Source organism: Mugil cephalus, chromosome 13, assembly GCF_022458985.1.
Source record: "Mugil cephalus isolate CIBA_MC_2020 chromosome 13, CIBA_Mcephalus_1.1, whole genome shotgun sequence".
Lineage (NCBI taxonomy): Eukaryota > Metazoa > Chordata > Actinopteri > Mugiliformes > Mugilidae > Mugil > Mugil cephalus.
Window position 1 is genome coordinate 18,265,942 of NC_061782.1, and position 22,546 is coordinate 18,288,487.

General features: G+C 42.2%; 1 protein-coding gene across 1 annotated transcript; it reads right to left on the bottom strand.

The window, feature by feature from the left end:
• Positions 1-5,723: 5,723 nt before the first annotated feature.
• wapla (WAPL cohesin release factor a) lies at positions 5,724-21,353 on the bottom strand. Its single transcript, XM_047603306.1, has 20 exons — positions 21,062-21,353; positions 20,006-20,419; positions 19,131-19,833; positions 18,064-18,371; positions 17,736-17,866; positions 16,619-16,714; positions 15,879-16,040; positions 15,187-15,323; positions 14,604-14,715; positions 13,731-13,961; positions 13,418-13,529; positions 13,176-13,273; positions 12,820-12,896; positions 12,234-12,409; positions 11,885-12,000; positions 11,544-11,753; positions 9,881-10,088; positions 8,796-8,884; positions 8,602-8,697; positions 5,724-7,687 (listed from the first exon to the last, which is right to left on the bottom strand). Exons 2-20 carry the CDS (start codon positions 20,391-20,393, stop codon positions 7,622-7,624), a joined length of 3,516 nt encoding a protein of 1,171 aa, XP_047459262.1. The 5' UTR covers positions 20,394-20,419; positions 21,062-21,353; the 3' UTR covers positions 5,724-7,621.
• Between the last annotated feature and the right edge of the window lie 1,193 nt (positions 21,354-22,546).

Consider the following 22,546-nt stretch of genomic DNA (forward strand, 5'->3'; position numbering starts at 1 on the left):
ATAGGGTGTTGTGCCATCTAGTGGTGAGATTGGCAATTGCAACCCCTACTTTTAATTTGAAAATATATAAGAATGTTTAAATGTTTAATCTATGCACTGCAGGGCTGTTCAGCTGTCCAACATTTAGGCCTACATTGGCTTGACGGAAAAATCGGGAGTCAGAAGGGATGTTACTCTATGCATTTAAATGATGGAATGGAAATGTAACAAGTGACGCCTGCATTTTACATAGGGGAGGATTATTGTGGATTACTGGACACTTGTGGTTTCAGTACTGTGATACCATCCATCCACCCATTTGTAATTGAGTATTTCATCCAGTACTCATGTTGCATGGCTTCCGCCACCACCTACCTTTGAATCAAGTGAGTTTTGGAGCAGACTTGTTAGGGGAAGAGTATATGTCTCTGCTGCTGCTGCTGCACACTGAAGTAGTTACCAGAGAAAACATCACAGACACATAAAAGAGAAATTCATGCTGGCAAGTCACAAAAAGGATGTGCCTTGTTCCTGTGCAGAAATAAAGTCACTGCAAGCTCTATAACATGGTTGCAACAGTTATATTTTGCTAAAAGTAGCATTCAGCAATTTTTGGAGTTTGATGCATCAGACCTTTTAAAAAATGTGTCTCCCATGAGTCTCACAACTTTATAGTAGTGCAACATTATATATCTCATATCTGCAGTATGCCCCACCTGACAGAAGTAATTTTCTGCAGGCGACAACCTGGAACTGTGCTGTACTCACTTGAAAATGAATAGATGTGCTAACAGCCTGAAAATGAATAGATGGGCTAAAGTAATTAATAAGAGACTGTCGGATTCAAATCTGGGGTGATGACTCTGTACCAACATGAATAGTTCACTTGACACCAGTTTAACCGCACAGAGCAGTTGATTGCTATTTTTTTCTGTTCTACAAATCTCTCTGTCTCTCCCTCGAACATAGGATCTCAGAACTCAGGCGAATGAGCGAACGGTCAAGTGTCCCAGAGCTCCTCGTAACATTCTTACAACTCAACCCACACATTTTCACGGCAAGAAGGGTCAAAACACCAAATGAAAATTAATAGATTGTCTGTCTACTGTTGTGTGTGTGTGTGTGCATTCAGAGGGTGTTTGTTTTTCTCAATGCGGAGACATGAGTGTCGGTGAATGAAAGTGCGCAGTGAGCTGAAATGAATGAATTTCTTCGCGGGTGGCACACTCAAGATCAGACGAATGAGCATGACACTGACGGCCGCAACAAATGAACTACCACACGCACATGCACATGCACACAAGCTGCTTTGGGCCTTGATCCACCCACGCTGATGGATAGCCTTAAACGCACAAACAGGGACCCTGCTGACCCAACACAGCGCTCATCAGACTCCTCCCTGCTGTCACAAACAGAAAGAAGACTGACTGAGCCTTGAGGTGGAGGATAGGAAAACGTAGAGACCGTTTGGGGTTGTAACACTACCACTCCGCGGCTCTACTCCTCATCTGGCTCGCCTGTGGACAAAGCCCGTCCGTTAGAGTGCAGGTCACGCACACCCAGGAATACAGATGGGCCGGTGAGTATTTCTACCCCGCCATTCAATGATTTAAGAGGGAGATTAAACAAGAAGGGCTACCAGCACGTGTACGAGCGGAGGGCAGAGATGGACGCGTGCTTCGCCCTGTTAAAACGCGAAACTGTGGCAGCGTGTTCACACATTAGGCGGTGTTGTTGTTGGTCACCGCCGTCGCTGAGAGGTGTGTGTTTTTTCATTTGCTTGCCTGACTGCGTGTGCACCTGCAAAATGTGCATGTGAGTAAACAAGACACCGGTGAGAGCATCCATTTAGGCTCAGAGCAAAGTGTGCTGTGGCAGCAGAACGGGGCAGCACTGGTGGACAAACTGTCTGAATAAATTCTTTGTAGTAAAAGCGAAATAAACCGAGGGTTGTACACAAATCAGCGAGTGCCGCCTCGGCTTTGCGGTCAAGTGCAGAGTTCGTCATTTAGTTGACACTGTTACACTCGGCGTTGCCTCCAGGTTCTGCTGCACTTTAAAGATAATGCCCAGGGTTCGCCATCACCCTTTAGCCCCTGACTTAATCTGTCTTGACGTACATTGACGAGGAAAGAGTTGGAGGAAAGAAGGGTAGTTTTAAGAAAAACAAAATAAGTTTACTCCAACACTGTCCTCAACTATGGAATGGAGTAACTTTTACTTATGTATTCTATTAAGAGCATTTTTGATTAAGACATGATGAACTCCTAAAATATTATACAGTACATGCAGTCCCAAGAGAATACAAAGTTTGTTTACCAGCTTTAATATTAAAAAGTTTTTCTTACATTTTAATTTAGAAATTCGAATTAAATCAGATGAGAACGATTAATAATATGTCCCATGGACTTAAATCACACCAGTTATACAGAGACACGTCTTTTCGCTGAAAATCGACACTGAAGCAGTTTGTGAGTTGTTTTAATTATGTTCACTTTCATTCAGTTCGATTAACGTCCGCAAAAACCCGCTGTCCATCCTGTCAAGGAAAGAGTTATTAAATATTTACATCCACAATGGGAACCATCAGCCTTGGGGTTGATGTGCTACACACACGTCTTTTGGAGCGTGAAAGTCAGGTTTCTCTATCCAAGTTGTAACTTTAAAATGACAGAACTGCCTGAAAACCACAAAAAGGTCAACGGAATCTTCCATCCATTTTATATAATGTTAGCAGAGAAAATATACACCAGCTAACTGCATCGTTAATCCCCCTGACAGCTAATGTGATTAACATTGATTATCCTGCGTGGTCAGATCCAGTATTAGAGCTTCTGAAGCACACATTGCTAAAAAAAAAAAAAAAAATGAATCAGACACACTGCACAGCTCAGCATGCTTTGTACGATACTCATGTGGTCACCACGGACACACAGCACTTGCAATGGAAATGGAGCAATGGATCTGCCTGATCTGATGAATTTCTGTGCGCTATTCACCTGGGGAATGAAAGCACATAACAGGAGAGGTTATTTAAAGAAGCAGCCCAGCAGAGGCGGTGTGTTGCTGGGGTCAATTTCCTGCTGGGAAACCTCAGGCCCTGGCATTCCTGTGGATGTGACTTTAACACATACAGTACCTCCCACGGAAACATTCTTACGGACCATGTACACCTCTTCATGGCAACGGTAGGGTCTCTTTCAGCTAGATAATGGGGCGTGAACAAAGAAGAAAAAAAGTTTAGGAACAGCATGAGGAAAAGAACTCCAAGGTGTCGACTCGGATGAAAAATTTCACCGATCTCAGTCTGACTGAGGTTGGACGCCCCACCCTTGACTTAACGGATCCACTACCAAGGACAGGTCAGAGGTGTTTGGACAAAAAGGTTCAGAACCAGCACATTGTTAGTCATTTGGTTTTAATTATACGCTTATACGTTGATCAGGCATAACATTATGATCATATTTCCAATATTGTGTAGTTCTCCAAAACAGTTGTGACTCATCAGAGAATGGACATGGGTCTTCTGAAGGTGTCCTGTGGTGTCTGGCTACATGATGTTATTAGTGGGGGGCCTGTGGTTTGAGGGGAGGGGCATCTGTGGATCATCCCACAGATAGTTGATCAGTTTGGGATCTAGTGAATTTAGAGGCCAGGTTTACATCTCGTGCTGTTTTTTTTTGTTTTGTTTTTGTTTTTTTGAGTTGTTCCTAAACCGTTTTTGTGTGTGTGTCTGTGTCAGGCTGCATCCTGTTGGGGATGGCTGCTACCATCGAGGAGTGTCATGGGGTGGGGCTGCCTGGTCTGTAAGTAACATCCACATGAAAGCCAGGTACAAACGTTTCTCAGTAGGCCATTGTATTGTCACAGGATGGTTATTTACTTCTCCTGACAGTGGTCAAAATGTTATGCCTCAACTGCACTTCTGTTTTTCTCAAGTGAAACTCTGAATATGGGACTATAATTTTACAAATAAATGCATTAGATTACTTCTTTCAGTACTTTCCCCACGCCTACATGCTTCCATTTATGCTTTGATACAGGTAGGGTGAGTGGGTTCATCTGTGTCAAGAATGACATCTATTAAAACGCACAACTGACACACTATGAGGTCTGAAAGCAAAAAGACAGGATTGCAGGAGGCCCTTTTATATATATATATATATATATAAATATATACATATCTTCACCCACGTAACTGTCATGGAAAATCACTCAGAGCAGCAAGCATTTCAGATATGAATGAGCCCGCACGTTCTGTGCTTTGGTACGCAGGTGGTAAAATGTTTTCTTCGCGTGATAGGCTGATTTAAGCAAACAAAGGGCGGCGGCGGTCAGCAGAGCAACTACGGAGCCTCTTCATCAATGTTTCACCAGCCTCCAGCATGCGCCGGCGCGCGTGCGTGTGCCCGCAACAGCGAGACGAGCGCGCTTATCTCTCCGAAGACAGCAGAGTTCTTACAGCTCGAGGGGAAATCAGTAGGCAGCACCGCTGATGAGAAGATACGTGCGCGTGCGCGCGAGTACACAAACCTGCGCGTGGGTGTGTTCGTTTCACTTCAGCCGTACGTGCAGACGCCGTGGTCAGAGACCCGAGTGCTCACACCACCTAGTGGCATTAAAATATGAGCCGTGCCAGGAAGATGAAAGGGCTACACCTGTGCACGCATCACCCCGTCAGTCCCGGCACGCGCCGCAAGGCTTCAGATTATTCAGACTATTTTTTGCTTCGACAATTAACGCGACACGAGTAGACGGCGGTTTATGAAAAACATGAAGCAGTGTGTCCGCGGAAGAAAGGGAAAAGACAAATGAGTCAAGGAAGAGAAAGAATGGAGGCCAGACAGGGGGGGAGATGGAAGGGTGGATGCTGCGGAGATCAGCTGTGGTTCTCCGCCTTATGCGGCTCCACCTTGGTGAGAGGCTTTTGATTGACAAGTCTGGAACGTTAATCCTCGGTGCTCTGAATCCTCCTCGTCTTCACTCCTTCATATCCTCTAAGATAGTGAATCTCTTAATTTTTCCACAATAATTCGAATTAACGCATTTTATGCTCTTTTGTGTTTAATCATCTGCTGCCCTGATCACCTTCGAATCCTTTACTGTTCAGTTTAATGTATAGAAAGAAGATGTAAGGCTTCTGCTCTTTGGTATTTACATTTGCTCTGCCACACAGGCCTAATCATGGTCAATGAGACATAATCACATGTTATCCATACAATGTTTACTAAACGTTGAACCCCCACCAGTTCCCAACCTTTCACACTGGAAGGTGTGCTCGTTTTGTGTTGCATCAAGTCTGACACGGCCGTTCCCCGCACGGAATCTTCCCCGCACTTTCCCCTCGCTCCCCGAGCTATTTGTAAGTTTGACTCCCAGCTAGCAACTGCAACAGAAATCTTTTGTTTCCATTATGCAGCAGTCAGTCAAGCTGAAGGGCCACGTCCACAGCGTGTCACCGCTGAGTGCTGTTAAGTACCCGGAGCACGCCTCGGACTCTCACTCCGTCCCAAGCACGGTTTGTCAGGGATGAGATAGAAGCGAGGTTACACATGCATGCAAACGCACACTGTTCAGCTTTGCAGGGTCCCGGAGACAAACGACGATAAGCACCCAGCAGCTGCTATACACATGAATACCAAGAGGAAACAAAACGTTACTTGGGTTTGCCAAAGTGTTCATCTCCTGTTGAGCGCAATGCATGAAAAATAGAAAACAAATTAAGGAAGAAAACACATCAGGAGTGTACTGAAAGTAGCAATTTTTTTTTTCCTTTTCCAGATACAACTATTTACATGTAACCAAAGACAATGTCCTCGAAACGGGTACAAACATTTTTTTCTCTTCCTGCAATTTTTGTTTTTCCAAACAACTCAGAAATATTGTATAAAATAAAAATATCAGTTTCAGGGAAAAAAGTAGTCTAAGCATTTTAAATGTCCATTAACTGCTATGTACAGGAGTATTTACATTCTAAAATTCAATCCAGACCAGAATTTTGCAAAGCAATCAACAGTAAACGCGGTTGCAGTTCTGTCCACTGCAGCCCTACAAACCAGATAAAAACTAATGTTTATACAGGTATGGCTGTCATTCAAATCAGTGATCGTACATGGGAGCAGTACAAGACGGAGGCTTTTTCCAAGGTTCAGGTGCATCGTCACAGGTAAAATGACACCACAAGAGAATAAATAATTTGGAGCTTAATGCATGTTGTCCAATACGAACACATGATGATATAATGAGTAAAAACATGAAGCTGCACGAGGCTGGACACAAAGAAACATGAAGCTGTGCCTACGTCGATTAAAATGAGCTTATTCTCCTTATTTTACTGAATGTAATATGGTTTTTAGGAAGTTTTGCACAAACTATAAGTCTGCAAAATCTGTCTCACATACATGTGCTATGTCCAGCCACTGTGCCGTGTCACATGGGGAAGATTATAATGTAACTTTTGAGCATCTCACAAGGTAAAGACACAGAAGGAGATAGCGTTAAATTAAATATGTTAAAAAAAAAAAACTTCATTACAAATTCAAAAGGAAGCACAATCATATTTTTTGAATAATTCATTGCATGTTATACCTGTGAATTTAAATGCTTGCTGTAATTACACACACTGTTGAATTCATTGGAATTTAAATAAAATAATCAAACTAAACAGGTGAGAGGGAAATCCAAATAGAATAATAGCATTTTAGATGCCATTATAAGTCACTAAAGAACATCCCATCAGAGTCGGCGTGTCGCGCAGTCCTGAATCCCCAAACAGTAATTCATAATTGTGAAGGAAAAAAAAAAAAAAATGCCCTCAAGGAAAGAAATTAAAACATTAAAATATAATAAAGGAACGTCTACAATAAAGCTCACAAAATTAAGGGGCACAATAAAAACATAAAAACTGAAGCATTTCCCTTACACATTCAACTGCAAACGTGTAGGTAACTGGATGTCTGCATTCAAAAAAATCATTCCACACAAGTTTACATATGGAGACATCATTCTAACATCCGTGAAAAGGACTGTTTTTCATGCTAATCAATGATTTCAGCCTTGGCTTGGACGTGGATAAGCAGAGATTAAAATGTAATGATCCATAAAATTTGATTCAGGGGTTCAACGCTCCAGCTGAGCGACCAGAAATCAAGACCCGACATCAGACGGGAGACTCCTCTCCCGTCCTCGCTGACCTTTGACTGTCAAACCTTTCGGGATGATACATGAAGAGGCCTGCTTCGAGTTCATTTGACATTCCACAGATTATAGAGAAGCGTGCGGGGTTTTGCCTAGCCTCTGCTCTGATTGACACCTGAGGATGGATGTGGATGGGACTCTAAATGCGGCGTTAGTTGAGAGAGACTGGGATCTGCATGTCTGTCAGCTAGCAGGGCTTTGGTTCAGGCTGTGCTCCAGAGAGGGAGTGAAACTTGTGTATTTCTGTGGGTGTGTTTAAACACACATCAGTGTTTGCTTTTCATCTTTGAGATTTCCAGAGGATCTCAACATTAAGTGATCAGGTGAAGTCGAGGGAAATCTGCCGAGACTCCGACGGCCTCTCACGGCTCCTGTTGGGTGGAGGGAGGGCCGGAGTAGCATGGGATCCCTTTAATGTGCAGTCAGAGTACGAGTTAGCCGTCTGTTAAAGGTGCTCCAGGTAGTCGATGACCCGTGAGATGGACTTCTGTCCCGTGGTGCCCATTGCACACTGTGTGGAAACGGAAATGGGGGGAAAAAAAACAAACAAAAAAAAACAGTGTTAAGAGTGCACACGTGTGCTGCTGGACTTGTGAAGTCTGCAGGCAAGCAGCGAGGATATTTAAGCTTTTGCTCAAAGGAGATATTTATGAAACAGATGGTTCCAGTCTGAGAGGATGAGTCAAATTCAAAGCTGCTGCAGGACGCACATCAACGACTGTAGCCGTTTGTTGTGTGTTTACATTAACCCATGAATTATTTGTTAAAGCCTGTCGCTGAATTCGTGTCTAAAATTATATGGCTTGGAATAATTCAATTAATCACATTTTTTTTTTTTTTAATTATAATGGGATAAATAAAGTATCCGTCATGAAAACCAAGTGTTATTAGTAGCTGTGGAAGTAATTCTGGAGAAGCTAAGAGGCCACTGGGAGAAAGTTTTAATGAGTAACAACCAGAGCGCATTTCACATTAGTCTTTATAGACATTTTGCATTCCTGTCTTTTTATTAATATAAAAAGAAATAGATTTTCCTCTTCATCCTCTCTCCATTCTCTTCCAAAGAGGAGCTCAATAAAAGATGCACAAAGTGTGAAAAATCTGCAATCACATTAGACTAAAGGGAAATGTGATTAACACACAGATTCGCTGGCCCTCAAAACCTTTATTTGATCTAATCCAATTCACTGCACCAAAATCTGCTTTTGATCAATGCGTCCAGTTAAATGGATTTTGTAGTTTCAATTATATTTGTCTAGAGCCAAGGATTCCACCAACACATGAAGGAGCTTACTAAAATACCTCTGGCATCATTTCTGTATTTTACATGCGTTACTGCTGAAGTCTTTTTCTAACATAATTAATCTTACCCGTGTTAGTAATTCTCACGCAACAGTGACTACAGAGGGTTGTTTATATACTCACAGTGAGGTTCATGAAACTCAAGAACTTCTTCAGCATTTCCGTCATGATGGAGAAATCCCCTTTAGGTAGATGCTCTCTCACAGTAGTCACATTTATCTGAGGATAGCAGAAAGGCGGGTGATCAACAACATGAACATCTTGGGGCGCAAAAAGATTTTCCAATTATTCCGTGTATGTCTGTGCGATATTCTCACCTGGCTGCCCTGGCAGAGGCAGCCCAGCAGCAGAGCAGTGTAGGAGGCAACAATGCTGTCCTCCATATGCTTGCCTGCATGCTGCAGAGCTACAGCACAAGAGGGGAGAAAAAGAAATGAAGAAACGGACTTACAATTACAGTTGGCTATACATATGTATGTGCAGTGCATATTGGAGCTGTATGTGAATGCTTTTGCGTGGCAGAGTGCTGAATAGACAGAAATGTGTCTAGAAAATATCTATAGGACTTTGTAGCAGCTCGGTGATCAGCTGGCAGCCACATGCAAAGATCCGTCAGCTAGCAAAGAACAGAGGTTTGCATTTCTGAACTTCAAACAACAGCAGTTCAACCAACTGTGAATTACATCAATGCACCTGATTACATCATTAACGCATAATGACAATCGGGAGTGGGGCAGGTTACGGCACAAACACACAAGCTGTCGACATCTGTCTGAATCGATGGCCAATTGACTTTTAGAGAGGATTTAAATCACCAAATGTAAGTGTCATTATACGTCTGCCTCGTGACCGTTCAAGTCAAATGTGAAACACGTAATTAAACTTAAAGTGCACGGTGTTCCTGGGCCTGCGCATTGTCCTACACAAGATACAACAGCTTAACTACTGACCAACCTACCTATGTGCCAAAGACTTAAAACTGTGGATATCAGAGCTGCTGACATCTATACTATATTCGTTATAGAGTTATTTGTATGCTACGTCCCTGATTGACTGTCTGTAAAATGTCAGCAAATGCTGAAAAACTGAAGAACTAAGAAATGCTGGATATATTTTGCTTGAAAATGTCTGTTATTTAAACCATTAAATTCTTTGTCTGTCACTAATCGACTGGGAACACAATATATTTAAAGGTTTTATTATCCAGTGGTAAACTGCAGCTTTGTGGGCCAAATGCATGAAGCAGTTCTTTCCAACTCTAATTGAGTAGCAAAAAAATGTCATTAAGTAACCACTGTACAGTAACCACTGGTGTAGCATTAAGCAAATATATCTAGATCATGTTTTAGCCAAAGCCAAACACAGTTCCTCTTACAAGCACGCAACACACGAGTATCTCTACCTTTATTTAGGTCCAACTCTTCATCCTCCTCCTCCTTCTCCTTCTTCTCAGTTTGGATCTCTTTGTTTTCGGCCTCCACCCACTGGATCTCTCCCGACGTCTCCTGCCACTCTCCACTTTGGTCCAGCGCCGGCTTGGGGGCCTCGCTGATGAGGTCATCAGTCTTAGCCTCAGCCAAGATGGCAGCGCGCTCCCTCTCAAGGAAGAGCTAAGATTTAGAGAAACAAAGCATTTTGAACTCCAAACACAAACCAAAACTTGAGCCAAGTAACACAGGAGAAATTTAATAACTAAAATTGAACAAAAGAATAGCAATTAAGCCTTACAGTAACCTATTTCATTATGGTAAGACCAGAAAGCAACTGGGTATGCCAAGTACACTTTAAAAAGCCTTTTAGTCTTGACCATGAAAAGTAATTTCAAAGTTAATCACCAATTTATTCCCAAAAGTTCTTTTCATCCATTCTAACAGGCAAAGATGAAGTGAATCATTAAAAAAAGGCAAGACATTAATTAAAATAACATTTCCATAATGAAATTCCAATTGTCAGACGAGCGAGCATCAATTTACACTTACGTACCACTTAGTGTTCAAGCTATCAAAAGTATGCAACCACAGGCTTTAAGATATAAGTAACAAAGCAAGGTCTCTCTATATGTGTGTGGTTGTGTCTTCACATCTGTTAACCCCAACTATTTTATACTCAGTGGGTGTTTTGTGGGACACAAACACATTAAGTGCAGTGTTAAGTCTGAAGTTCATTGTAAAAGTTTTTAGCTCAGAACAGTCTCAGACACCCCATAAAGGACAGAGCGCCAGGCTGTTGGGGCTCCTCGAGGTCTGGCACAAAAATGTTCCAACTCCAGCAGCCGCACCCATTTCCCCTTAAACAACCAATGGATAATTTGCAGTGAAATCTCAACAGGAAGTCTCCCTAACCTCCCCTTCTACTTACTCGACAGGATCACTGCCGCCATCTGCATGTGTTGCGAGCCGACTATTCACTGACAAACCTACTGTCCGATGTAAAGGAGCCTTGGAAGCGATCAGTCTTAACTATCAGCCGTCGCACGATCTTTTTAGTGGTTATGTCCAAGCAAGTGAATTACAACAACCCAGTTTCTCGTTTTAAACCCATGACTGGCATGGCTCCCATGAGCTGTAGCAAGCTACTGCAACAAGGTGAGCCGCAGAGAGAAAAAAAGAAACATTGCTCAAGCCAGCTGCTTTCTGCCTAAAGCAATATTATTATGATGAGGAAGGCCTTTGAGCGATGAAAAAAAATGTAGCATTACTAGAGGATGCAGCTACCACATGGCAGGCATATTGCTGAGGACCAAGGTCGGCTGTAAAGGTTTTTGGAAAAGCAGTTTCAGAAAAGGCTGCAGTTTGATTGTCGTAAGCAGGCACTGCGCTAGCTTACTTTCAAAAGCTTTGAGTGGTCGTGTACAGCGTGGGGAATTTTAATGTGTGAACCGTATAAGTGTCAACCGTGGAAAACTAAATAACAACAGGTTAGCAGGTGAACCTTCTCACCACCAACACTGTTCATCACTTTCCATTTCGGCTCAAATCATTAAAACAAATGTGCATCTGTAGCCAAAAATACCACAAACAATGACAGCTAAAATATTTATTATTAAATTCTGGCACACTTCCTACCTTCACCAGGGCAGCCAAAGCACCAGAGGACTTGGGCTTGTCAGACCCGTCTGCCTGAGCTGACTGTGTCGCTGTGTCCGATTGTGTTGGGTCAGCAGGCTGCATTAGGCTTTCTTCCAGACAGGTGTCGTCAACAGTGAACTCCATGTCCACGAGACAGTGGCGGTTTCTGGAGCTGTACTCCACAAGGTTAATTAGTAGACCCAGACCCTGGTTTACACAGCAGAATACATAAATCAGACACACACATATACAGACACAAACACTCTGAGCAGACACAGGCTGGTATTTATTTCAGCAATGATTGGAGTGATGTTTTGTTTTGTTAAAGAGAATCTTACCAGTACTCTCACGTCAAAGCGCTGCTCCTGGGGGATGTAACGCGGGACTCGAAGGACACAATTGAGCGCAGTCACAATTAGCTGTTCCTGTTCACCCGTCTTGGTGCTTCCCCACTCTGGAAACAAAGAATAATGTCATTATAAAACTCTCCATGCACACTAGTCAACACGATCCCCCTGCTAAGCAGCTGAATCTCACATTTCATGATGAAATCTATCCAGGGGCACGCAATTTAACCGGGCTTCATTATGTATCAAAGCTACAATACAAACAATAAGTTTAATTATGTATCCAGAAATGTCGGAAGAAAAGCAAAGGCATAAAATTGTAAGTTGTAACTGAGAATACCGTTGTCATGAGTGAGGTTGAGCAGCACTCCTATTACAGCCCTCATGCAGTCTTCCACCGCCTTGCCCACGTTACTGAAGCTGCAGTGGGGCAGCGCCGCACTGGACGACGACAAAGAGGAGTTGTTCAGCGCCCTGCTGTAACGCTGGATCATGTCCTCACAGTACCGCAAAGCTCTGAGCAAAGCAAGAAAGAAAAAAAAAGGTATGATGAGTTACAATAAAACCAATGTGAAATGGAAGAAATTTTAGACATTAACATATGAAAAGAATGACAACGTGGATCATCATGTGACCACTAATAAAACCTATGGCTAGACTTAATCCAAGGCTAAAGATAAAATGCAATTTTGCCTCCTATTCCTATTTTCAAGGGTTGGAAATTCATGTGTTTTATCTACAGTCTATCCCTGCAATTATCTTGCTTTAACTGACACGCAGGTTAAAAATCCACAATGCCCCAATGAGTACAACTGTGTCACAAAAAGGATAAGGGCAAACTGAATTAACAGTTGTTATAGCAGTCAGTGACCCGCAGTGTGTCTGTGTGCAGTCAATAACAGCTCCACATGATAGCTGGGGCTCACCTGGCAGAGGACACAATGAGTTGTGAGTCTTTGTAGGCAATCAAGTAACCCTGGTTTTCTGGGTTCTGTACTGTCACCTGTTGGCAGAGGATGAAAGAGAAATTAAATCAATGCAGCAAAGAGTACACTGAAAGGCACGAGGAGGAGTCAAGAAACAAAAAATAAAGGGAGACACTCGCGTTTGATCAATTACATTTTAAGAGCTACTTTGGATAAGAGGCATTCAGTGTTTCAAACATAGCCTTTCTTCGTGCGGCTATAAGCGTTACCGTCCGATTCAAAGTTGTTTCTCATTTGCTGTTGTCCTTTAGTGCCACTCTGGTATGACTTTGGAGAAAGAGAAAAACTAAACTTACACTTTCAAGCACTCTCAGACATCTCTCAGCCCCCCATAAAGCCGCTACGAGGTTCTCCTTGTCGTCCTCTTGGCTCAGGTTCTGTACACACTCTTTCACTGTACAAACACACACAAGGCACATGACTATCATATCCCTTGGAGCTGTCATCAAAGCAGATCTTTGCACATGTACGATGGAGAAATATGAACCATCGTACCCACACGTGTTAATACGAGTACGGTGGCACCAAACACACAAACCTTTATCGACAATGTGGTCCAGGCCTCCCAGCAGCCGCAATTCTTCCTTGAACCAATCACCAGCTCTTTTGGAGGTCAAAGAGAGCAATGTCTCCATAGCAAGGTGGCCCGTCTACACACAAACAAAAATCATGCATCATCTTTCCAAATGACAAATAACTTTTTTAGTATTAAACACTACTGGAAAACCTGAAAGACGTCTTTCTGAAGCTACTTTTTAATTAATGTAGTGCAGTGAGAGAGAGAGGGTCTGCAGACTTTGAGATACATCCTGACATGAAGCGTTTGGCAACATGATTTATGGTCAACCTACTGTGATGTTTTCCAAGTCGAGATGCTTGTTGTGCACAGTCTCACACAGCTTCCTGATCTTCTCTTTGACCTTTTCCACCTCTTTTGCGGTGAGCTGATCCTGGTGGCCCGAGTAGTCCTGGTCCAGCTCCAGCAGCTTGATCATTAGCTCCAGGCATGCCCTGTCCAGATCCATGTTAAGACGATCCCGACTCAGAATGTACATCAGGGCAGCCGTGCATAGAGCAAGGTTCTGACAGAACAACAGAGAGCAGCTTTTACAAAGTGGTGTAGGAGGTATTCAGCATCCGGAGGTGAGACAATTATCTGACCTTGGACCACTGCGAAAAACGTGGCCAGTAACGTACAATTCTCTAAGTTAGAAAAATACCCTTGGAGGGCCAAAGAACATTTTAAAATAACTTTTAAACAACATGAAGGGTTGAATAAAACACACACTTGAATACTGCAAAAGGCTTTGATCAAGAGTTCATCCACCTCTTCAAATTAAACAAATTTGCATCCCAGTTTACGGTTACTCTGTTGCTTTGAGGTCAGACGGCTAAACTTTGGGCCAGTTAAAAATACAAACAACCTGTCAACAGACGACGGTACACAATAAAAAATTATAATTATTCACAAACATAAAAGGCCCTCAGGTGCCTCTTTGCACCTCTACTGTTATGTTTGGTTGATTCAGCAGCTTAATGTAACATAAAAATTATTCCTGGATGGAAATATAAAGGTTAATTTACATAATAAGAAACAAAAGCAGAAATAATAGACAACTGGCAAACATTACCAGCTGCTGCAACTTTCTACCATCTCTATCAACTTGCATAACTGTGAGTACAAAGACGAACGCATAACAGAGGCTGTAAAGAGTTTCACTGACTGGGTGTTGTGGAGCATCGCTGAGCATTTTGAAGACCTGCGCCACTTTTCCTCTGGCTCGCAGGTGCATCCTGAAGCTGGGCATGGCGCACCGAGTGGCCAGGCTGATTATGCTGGAGCAATGAGTGACAAAGAGGGGTGAAAAAGTTAAAGGAACACTGATCAGTCTTGTGTTAAAATGAAGATTAATGAGACAGAATGTGCTCAGTCTTCTACCAAATCAATATACCACCACCATTTAATTTCCATCTGAAACATTTCGGTTTTGCATTTCCACTTTCTTTTTTGTCCTCATCTCTGCTGCGGTTTTCTAGCATTAAGTTTGATTCTCCTGAGTGAATTCTATTTCCACAATGGAATAGGTATATGCTTTATCTTGGCACATTATTCCAACAGAAAGTGGAAATAAAACAAAGTTATGAACAGGAAAGAACATAGAGCAAGGCAAAAAAGAGACACACATGCTGTCTGGAGAGCTACTTGGTATTTGGGACATTTAACCGGGGATTTAAAAAAAAATCATTTAAGCAGTCTTTTGTAGAATACTATAAGTGGGGAAGCAGTAAGTGATTTATTACACTTACCTAAGGCACCGTGTGTTGAGAGGCTGACTGCTCTTCAGCCCCGTCTCCAGGTACTCAAAGTCATCTGTGAACTCTTGATTCTCTCCAAACTCCACCACGTCATTGAAGTGCTTCACGTGCTGCACCACCGTGTACAGCTGGTAGAGTGGGAACTGGGTTAATTACAGCTAACTGGTAAGCAGCGCATCTGTCTAAAGACACACAAACACTAGAGAATTGCTCACATTAGTAAATCCTTCAATGGATTCCATTACCGGCAATAGCTGACTGTGCTAATACCCCTCATCAATAACAGCTCAGCATGTGCCGGTAGGCTGATCAGGAGTTGTCTATATGTTTGTCAGCATCAACAATATCAACAGTCAGCATGTGGTGACAGCTTACTGGAGCTGAGGCCATTTTAGCTCAGGGGATCTAAGGTTAACAGTCTGATCCAGGGACAGACTGCCAATCTGTAAATGACACAAGCTGCAGGGGAGTTTAAATTAATAGCAGCAGTCTCCCAGCCCACAACAGGGTCCAAATAAACAACAGTGGGCATGACGAGCATATTCTATTGTATAACCTGAGTAAAATAGGTAAAAGCAGCTTGGCTGAGTATGAAAAGAGGGAGATTAACTCATAAAACTGTCCACGAATAAGGATTTATCTACAAATCATATCCTCAACATCTCCATGTGCTCTCGACTCACCTCCTTGTGCTCCTTCCTACATTTGAGCGCTGTGACAATATCCTGGTTGGGTCGTGTGGGGATGGTCTCCGACTTAATGACTTTGGGTGGTGGTGGGGGGGCTTTGAACAAGCCATCATCCTTATGCGAGTTGCTGTCCTTGCTGCTGCTGGATAAAATGGCCTACGGAAGAAAAGATGCGGTGAAATGGGGCTCACGCCAAAGCGACGAAATCTGTTTAATGACACGTCCACAAGTTTTTCTACAGCTGAACAGTCTGTTAAGCACACAAGTCTTTAATAAGTGCTGTTAACAGATGTCAGATGGGGTTGTGCAAGGTTAACAATAACTTAAAACCCAGTTGCTAGACTCTGATTAACTTGACACCAAACAAACATCATCCATGGGGGAATTTCAACACAGAATATACAAGTAAACCAGGTTCACTTGTCCGGGAAAATAATTACATATTAATAGCTAGAAAGTAATTATAGCAATTGTATGCAATATGAAGCTGCAACAACATCCACCAGCAAACATATCATAAATTGTAGACAGTACGTAAACAAATGGTGCTAGTCATTAGTGTTTACTTTACATAATACCACATCGGTGTTTATACTGTTTGTGCACAAAATGAAAGCAAACATTCTAAATGATAAATACAGACAAATGTACACATTTCAGAACTTGACAACAACCATTCCGGTTCTAAACGAAGGTGTCAGGTGATTAGTCCATTGAAGAATATAACATCTCACCGGAGCAGTCTGAGATCGAGGAAGTGGAGGCACCGGTATCTCTTCCGGCTCGGGTTGGTTCCAGTGACGAGCGTTATACACAGCTTTAGCAGGGGACTGAAACACAGAAACAATGTAAAAACTGGTTAAACACAGACCTATTCTGACATAATTGCATAAACTGAATTTATTCATTCATTACCAAACAGAAAAATAATCCCAAGGAGAAAAGGTTAATAAACTACTGTTGCGATAATAAACTACTATTGAGAATTAGTATAACTGAACTCATAAATAATGCATAAAGTATTTATGTTGATTCTCTCAGACAACAGCAGCCTCCGTGTGAAGCAAAACAGACCCCAAGCAGCAGAAAACATGTCCTGAAAATGACATATTGTGTGACTCAGTTATACATTACAAAGCCAATGTACAGAGTTTGTTCGATGATGTATAAACACTAAACACAGAATTAGGATGACAGACCACAAACAACCCAAAGCCACTGCAAAATATGATCCAGATAAAAAGGAGCAACCGTGCGCTCCAAACACCACAAATCAGAACTGAGTCATTAGAAAAATATGGACTTGACAAAGAGGTAAGACCCTTTAAGCTGGAAACCCACACTGGGTGCGTGCTACTGAACACAGATTTAGCCAATTCTTGTGAGACTGTTGTCACAAGTTCCTCCGTGGGCATCACCAATCAGAGCCTCCAGTCTTCAGCTGTAGTTCTAATCTACATTACTTCTGAATCATAGAATCACACTACACAAAATGACAACCAAATAAATGTGGCTTCTTTTTCACTCACTTGCTCTACTTTTCTGTGATGCTCTCCTCCCTGCGTATATTTTTAGACAAACTGGGTACTCTGTTATATAAATGTCATTTAAGCATCAATAAACCAAGCATTGTCAGCCCTGGGTTAAATTATGGTCTGAAGAATGATCATGAAATGGCTTGATGACCCACTCAGGGTTTGCAAACCCCTGTTGAACTCAAGTAGATGTGAATGGTCAAGAGACTGGGGTCAGCTGGGATCCATAGTTCATGAAATTAAAAACCATAAGGCAAACAGGCTCAAGGAAATGTCTGTTAGAAACCTTTAAAACTGTTCATTTTATAAGGAATACCTTTTTAGGTCCACTGAAAATCTTCTTGAATCCACTTCCAAACTCCTTGGACTTGTCACCTGGTTTCCCTGAGCGTCCTTTCTGCCCCTCAGCGCCACCAGGACTGGCGTCATCAGCAAAGTCAAAAGCATCTGTTGGAAAAACCAGAATGTCAATGACAAGAAAAGTGGATCAGTATAAAAACTGACTGAACATTAGCCACAGTGGGTCAACCAAGCTCTCCTACATTAAAGATTTTAAATGGCATATTTAGTGAACTCGGGTCATGAAAAAAAAAAACATGGCACTCAACAATAGTTTTTGTCTTTATAATGTTGATAATGTTTACCAGTATTGCTGCTGGCCTGACTGTCCTGAGAGTCACTGGTATGGGGGCTGTCCACACTGGAGCTTAGAGCGGCCAAGGCTGCAGCCGCTTTCTTGGCCTTCTTCTCTTTGGCCTGAGAGCTCTCATCGTCGCTGTCACTCTCACTCAGGTCATCAAAGCCAAAGTACTTGATCTTGTAACTACTCTTTCCTGCCATGGCACCTTCTGCACCCTCCTCACCCCCCTGCTCCTCTTTGTCCTCAAAGCCAAAGAACTCCAGCTTGGTCTCCGTCTTGGTTTTCTTTGTCTTTGTCTGGGTGGGTCTGAACCTTTGAAAATACAGAGGGGTTTGTTATTTGTAGTCTTGCTTGGTCTTACTGAGACTATGAAAAGTATTAACAGGAACAACAACAAAGCACTGCCTTGCACCACACAAATAAATGTCATTGTCATACCCATCTAAATGTACAGAGTATACGTTTATACTAGCCATCATAGACTCTCAGTTAATAGTCATTTAACAAAAACTAAATAAATACATTTTTATCCAACAGGCAATTGAAACTTGCAAGCAAGTCAAAAACTGTTAAATAAATCAGCGACATCATGTACAACATGTAAATAGCCTAAGCATTAAAATAATATCAACAATATAATTGTCCATACTTACAACAGCACAGTTTATATTTTGATCATCACAAACAGAATAAATTATCTTTTATACAATTTAATCCTAATGGTAGATCAAGTGAAGTTTAATGTGTAATGTAGGCACATTGTGTTTATGAATCTATGTGAAACATATCAACAAAACAAACTACAATTTAAAAGCAACACTCAGTCATTTTTATATATTAAACATCACGACACCACATGCAGCTGGTTCATCATAGTATATATGCATGCTAATAAAAATCTGAATTGAAAACGCTCATCAACTCACCTACGACTACATGTGGACTACAAGCTATAACATCTATTCATACAACCCATCCTCACAGTTAATAAAGTTGTCTTTCATACATAGATTAGATTATAAATACAACATCTTAATAATCGTGTCCACGAGAGAAATATCACACACTCACCTGGTAGTTTTGGGTGGTGGTGCATCAGTCTTCTTTTTCATCTGGCCTACTTCTCCAAGGTCAGCAGGGGCAGCTGGGGTGACCAGTTCATCAATGCTCCGCTCTATTGAGTCCTGTATGGTGACATTGCACACGGACAGACAGGAAGGGTGCAGAACCGTGTAGTCTCGTACCCTCCCACCACCCCTGCCTGCAGGCTTGGCTGCTGTTTTAGCATTGGCAGCAGTACTACTTGCACTAGCAGAAACGGCACTGTTGGGTTTATCTTGGGAACTCGCTGCATCAGTGGGCTTGTTGCTGTTGTTTTCAGTAGGTTCTGTTTTGTTAGACCGGCCCGGCCGCTGGTATTTCTTGCAGTTTGAGGCCCTTAGGGTAAATGGGGAAGGGGGAATGTTGTCCACTGGCTCTGGTGGAGGCTCTGTTGGAGGCTCCAGCTCTGCACTCATCATATCTTCTGACAGTGAACCATCATAAGAGGAAGGGTTTTGGAAGTCTCTGCTACCACCTGGTGCATTGGTGGACAATTTAAGGGAGGCATCAATATTAGTAGAGGAGTTGACGGTCCTCTGGGAAACTGAGATGCTCTGCTCATGAGAGGAGACTGTGTTTAAGAAAGAGGTCACGCTTGAAGGTTTTTGGTTGCTGTCTGATGTTTTGTACCAGGACTGGTTATTAACAGGCTTCTCCACTGATGTTTGCTTGCCTATGAATGGAATAGAAAATTACACATGGTTACATGAAAGTCTGAGATTGTAACTATATAGCTAGATAGCCAGCAAACGATAAGAATCGAATACATAGCAATGGTTTCATATAAAACAATAAGTGCAGTATTCAACGGCTCAGATTGATCGATTTATGTATGGAGTACTTACTTGTGAATGTAGCTGTTGAACTTGCAGAGCTATGTGCAGAAGTTGCAGCTGGGGCTGACAAATTGCCTTGCCCTGTGGTTGTCTTTTTCACATCCCCTTCATTCACCTTAGTCTGGGACACACTGTGAGAGGTGACAGTCTTGGACTCTTCATCACTGTCGAATCCAAATGGGTCTTCTTCACTGTCACTGTCCTCAAGCCTGGGCCTCTTTTGGACATCAGAAACGTCGGGCTTCAACATAGGCCTTTTGGCTCCCAATTGAGCCTTGTAGGTGGTCTCTCCCCATTTAGTAGTTATAGTGGGCTTCTTATTGGAGAAGACTTCATCAAATTTTGAATTGGCCTCCCCTCCCTTGCGGTTGTACGTCTTACCAAATCTTGAAGTCATGTTGGTTGCTTTATGTTACATATTCCCTGTAAAGAGAGGTAGAAGCCAATGAACATTAAACATGCAAACATCAAGCGAACTCAACCAACAAATGTCTAGCAGCTACATCAGATATAATGATAACGTATAACGAAACACTGAACCACAAATTACAAAAAAAAATAATTTAGTAGGTATCATTAAAAATGACTTCAGTGGGTCTAGGTAAATTCCTCTTGCGAAGTTTTGCATCAACCATCGGCTGATGTGCACAAAGTTAGCATGGCTAGCACGCTAGCTCAAGCAACACAGCTTTTACTAACATTGTCGGTCGCGTATGTGGAACGCGACAGAAAGCTTAACGGTTGAGATGAACTTTAATAAAACTTCGAGTTGATTATAATTCATTAAGTTGCACCTGTAACGTTAACTTACTCATGTGTGTCAGCTCTAGCTTGGACCGCTTCTACTTGTAAAGTTAACTACTGCAAAGTTAGCCATTAGCAGTTAGCTTTAACACTGCTAACTATGCTAACGCAAGTCTCCTGTTTACGTTCCTTAGACGATTCTAATAAATGTCGGAAACCTGCCGTCTTAAAAGTTATTAGGCAATTGCATATATATATCGGAAGGAGATACGAACGTATGAGCAGCACAATGAGAACACAATAATGCAAGCACACTATTACCTTTAAACTCCAGCGGCTAGCTAATCGTCTGCTTGTTTTTTAGCCAGCCGGCTAGGCCTGATCTCACACTCGCGCACAAATCAAAAGGGTAAAGTCCGTTCAGCGCAGTAGAAACAACACTAGAAACACATCTCTAACCCGAATATGTCCCCAGACCAATGCTCGTTACAAGAGTAAGGCGTCCCCGACACTTCCTTAGCTGTAACAGTCTAAATATAGAGGATAATCCGGACTTTTTGCATTTTGTAGTGCTGCTGACGGCCATTAAAATATCCCCTCCCTCCTCGATGCTTGGCAAGACCCCCACGTAGTGCGCCGCTAGAAAGGAAACGACCAATCAGCAACAGGGATGGTTTCACGTGCCTCGAGACGTTTTCAGCAAAGGCGAATCTGATTGGTTCAAAACTTAAACCATAACAAACGATAGGGGGTGCTGGAGGACCGCGTTAGTTGATTTAAACGTGAAGACGTGCCAAAGAGAAACGGTAATGATGGTGTCTTCTACATTATCGTTCACCGTCAGTCTCTTGAGTCAACTTAGACAGGAAACGAGCTTTGCTCAAACAGAATTACATACTGACTGATAGCTCATGAGGCTCTTATAGCAAGTCTCATATTTTCGTAATCAATATGATTTAATTCACCTTATTGCCGCAGCATATATATGTGTGTGTGTGTGTGTGTGTTTTCGTAAAATTTAGTGGACCACTCCTTACTTACTTACAAATTGTTTATTGTACAGTATTATGACATTGGTTTCCAATTCTAGGCACACAAAATAATACAGTATCATTTCAGATCTTCCCCTTCCCCTATTGCCTAAATAAATTCAAATATATTATATAATCAACTGGAAAGTAATTGTATACAGCCCGATCTGACTGTTATGTACTCCCTGGACTGAATGTTCAAACATCTCCATAAGCAAAAGCATACGAATCACCAGTAATGACTCTGTAATCTAGGGCGCAGCTGGTGTCAATTGAATGAAAAGTATGTTCTAAATAGCCTGGGCAAAGTTGGCTCGACTATATCAACACTGAAATGACCATTACTCAGCCAAGACAGACTTTATATCTCCTTCAAAATATGGAGGTTATTTGAGGAAACGACTGGCTTTAGTTCAAAAAGAGAAGGGTACTAATTTCCCATGGGAGTCACTTAAAATGTTTGTTTTTTTAGGGTTCCTTTTTCCTGTCTGACCAACAGAAAATGAGCCGGTGCTGTCACTCCCCAGCCCCTATTCAGTAGGACAGTTAATCAAGTTATGGAGTCACAGTTGTCACCTTTATCAACAATAAGGGGTTGAACATAGCAAACTAGATTAACCAGATCATACAAAAAAGACAACGCCATGTGCCGTGTTAACCACAGATTAGTGACATTTTGTATGTATTTGTGACACACTGTCAGTCAGGGTCCAGAGGTGGTGAGGTAATACGGCCATGCCCTGTATGATTGATGGTTTTGAGCTAAGGTCTTGGC

Excerpts from the sequence above, each read along its gene's own strand:
- wapla (XM_047603306.1), bottom strand. The coding sequence starts at position 20,393 with ATGACTTCAAGATTTGGTAAGACGTACAACCGCAAGGGAGGGGAGGCC. Across the intron at positions 16,041-16,618 it reads CTCGATCTCAGACTGCTCCG|GCCATTTTATCCAGCAGCAG; the intron begins GTGAGATGTTAT and ends TTTCTTCCGTAG. Across the intron at positions 13,274-13,417 it reads GGACCACATTGTCGATAAAG|TGAAAGAGTGTGTACAGAAC; the intron begins GTTTGTGTGTTT and ends GTGTTTGTACAG.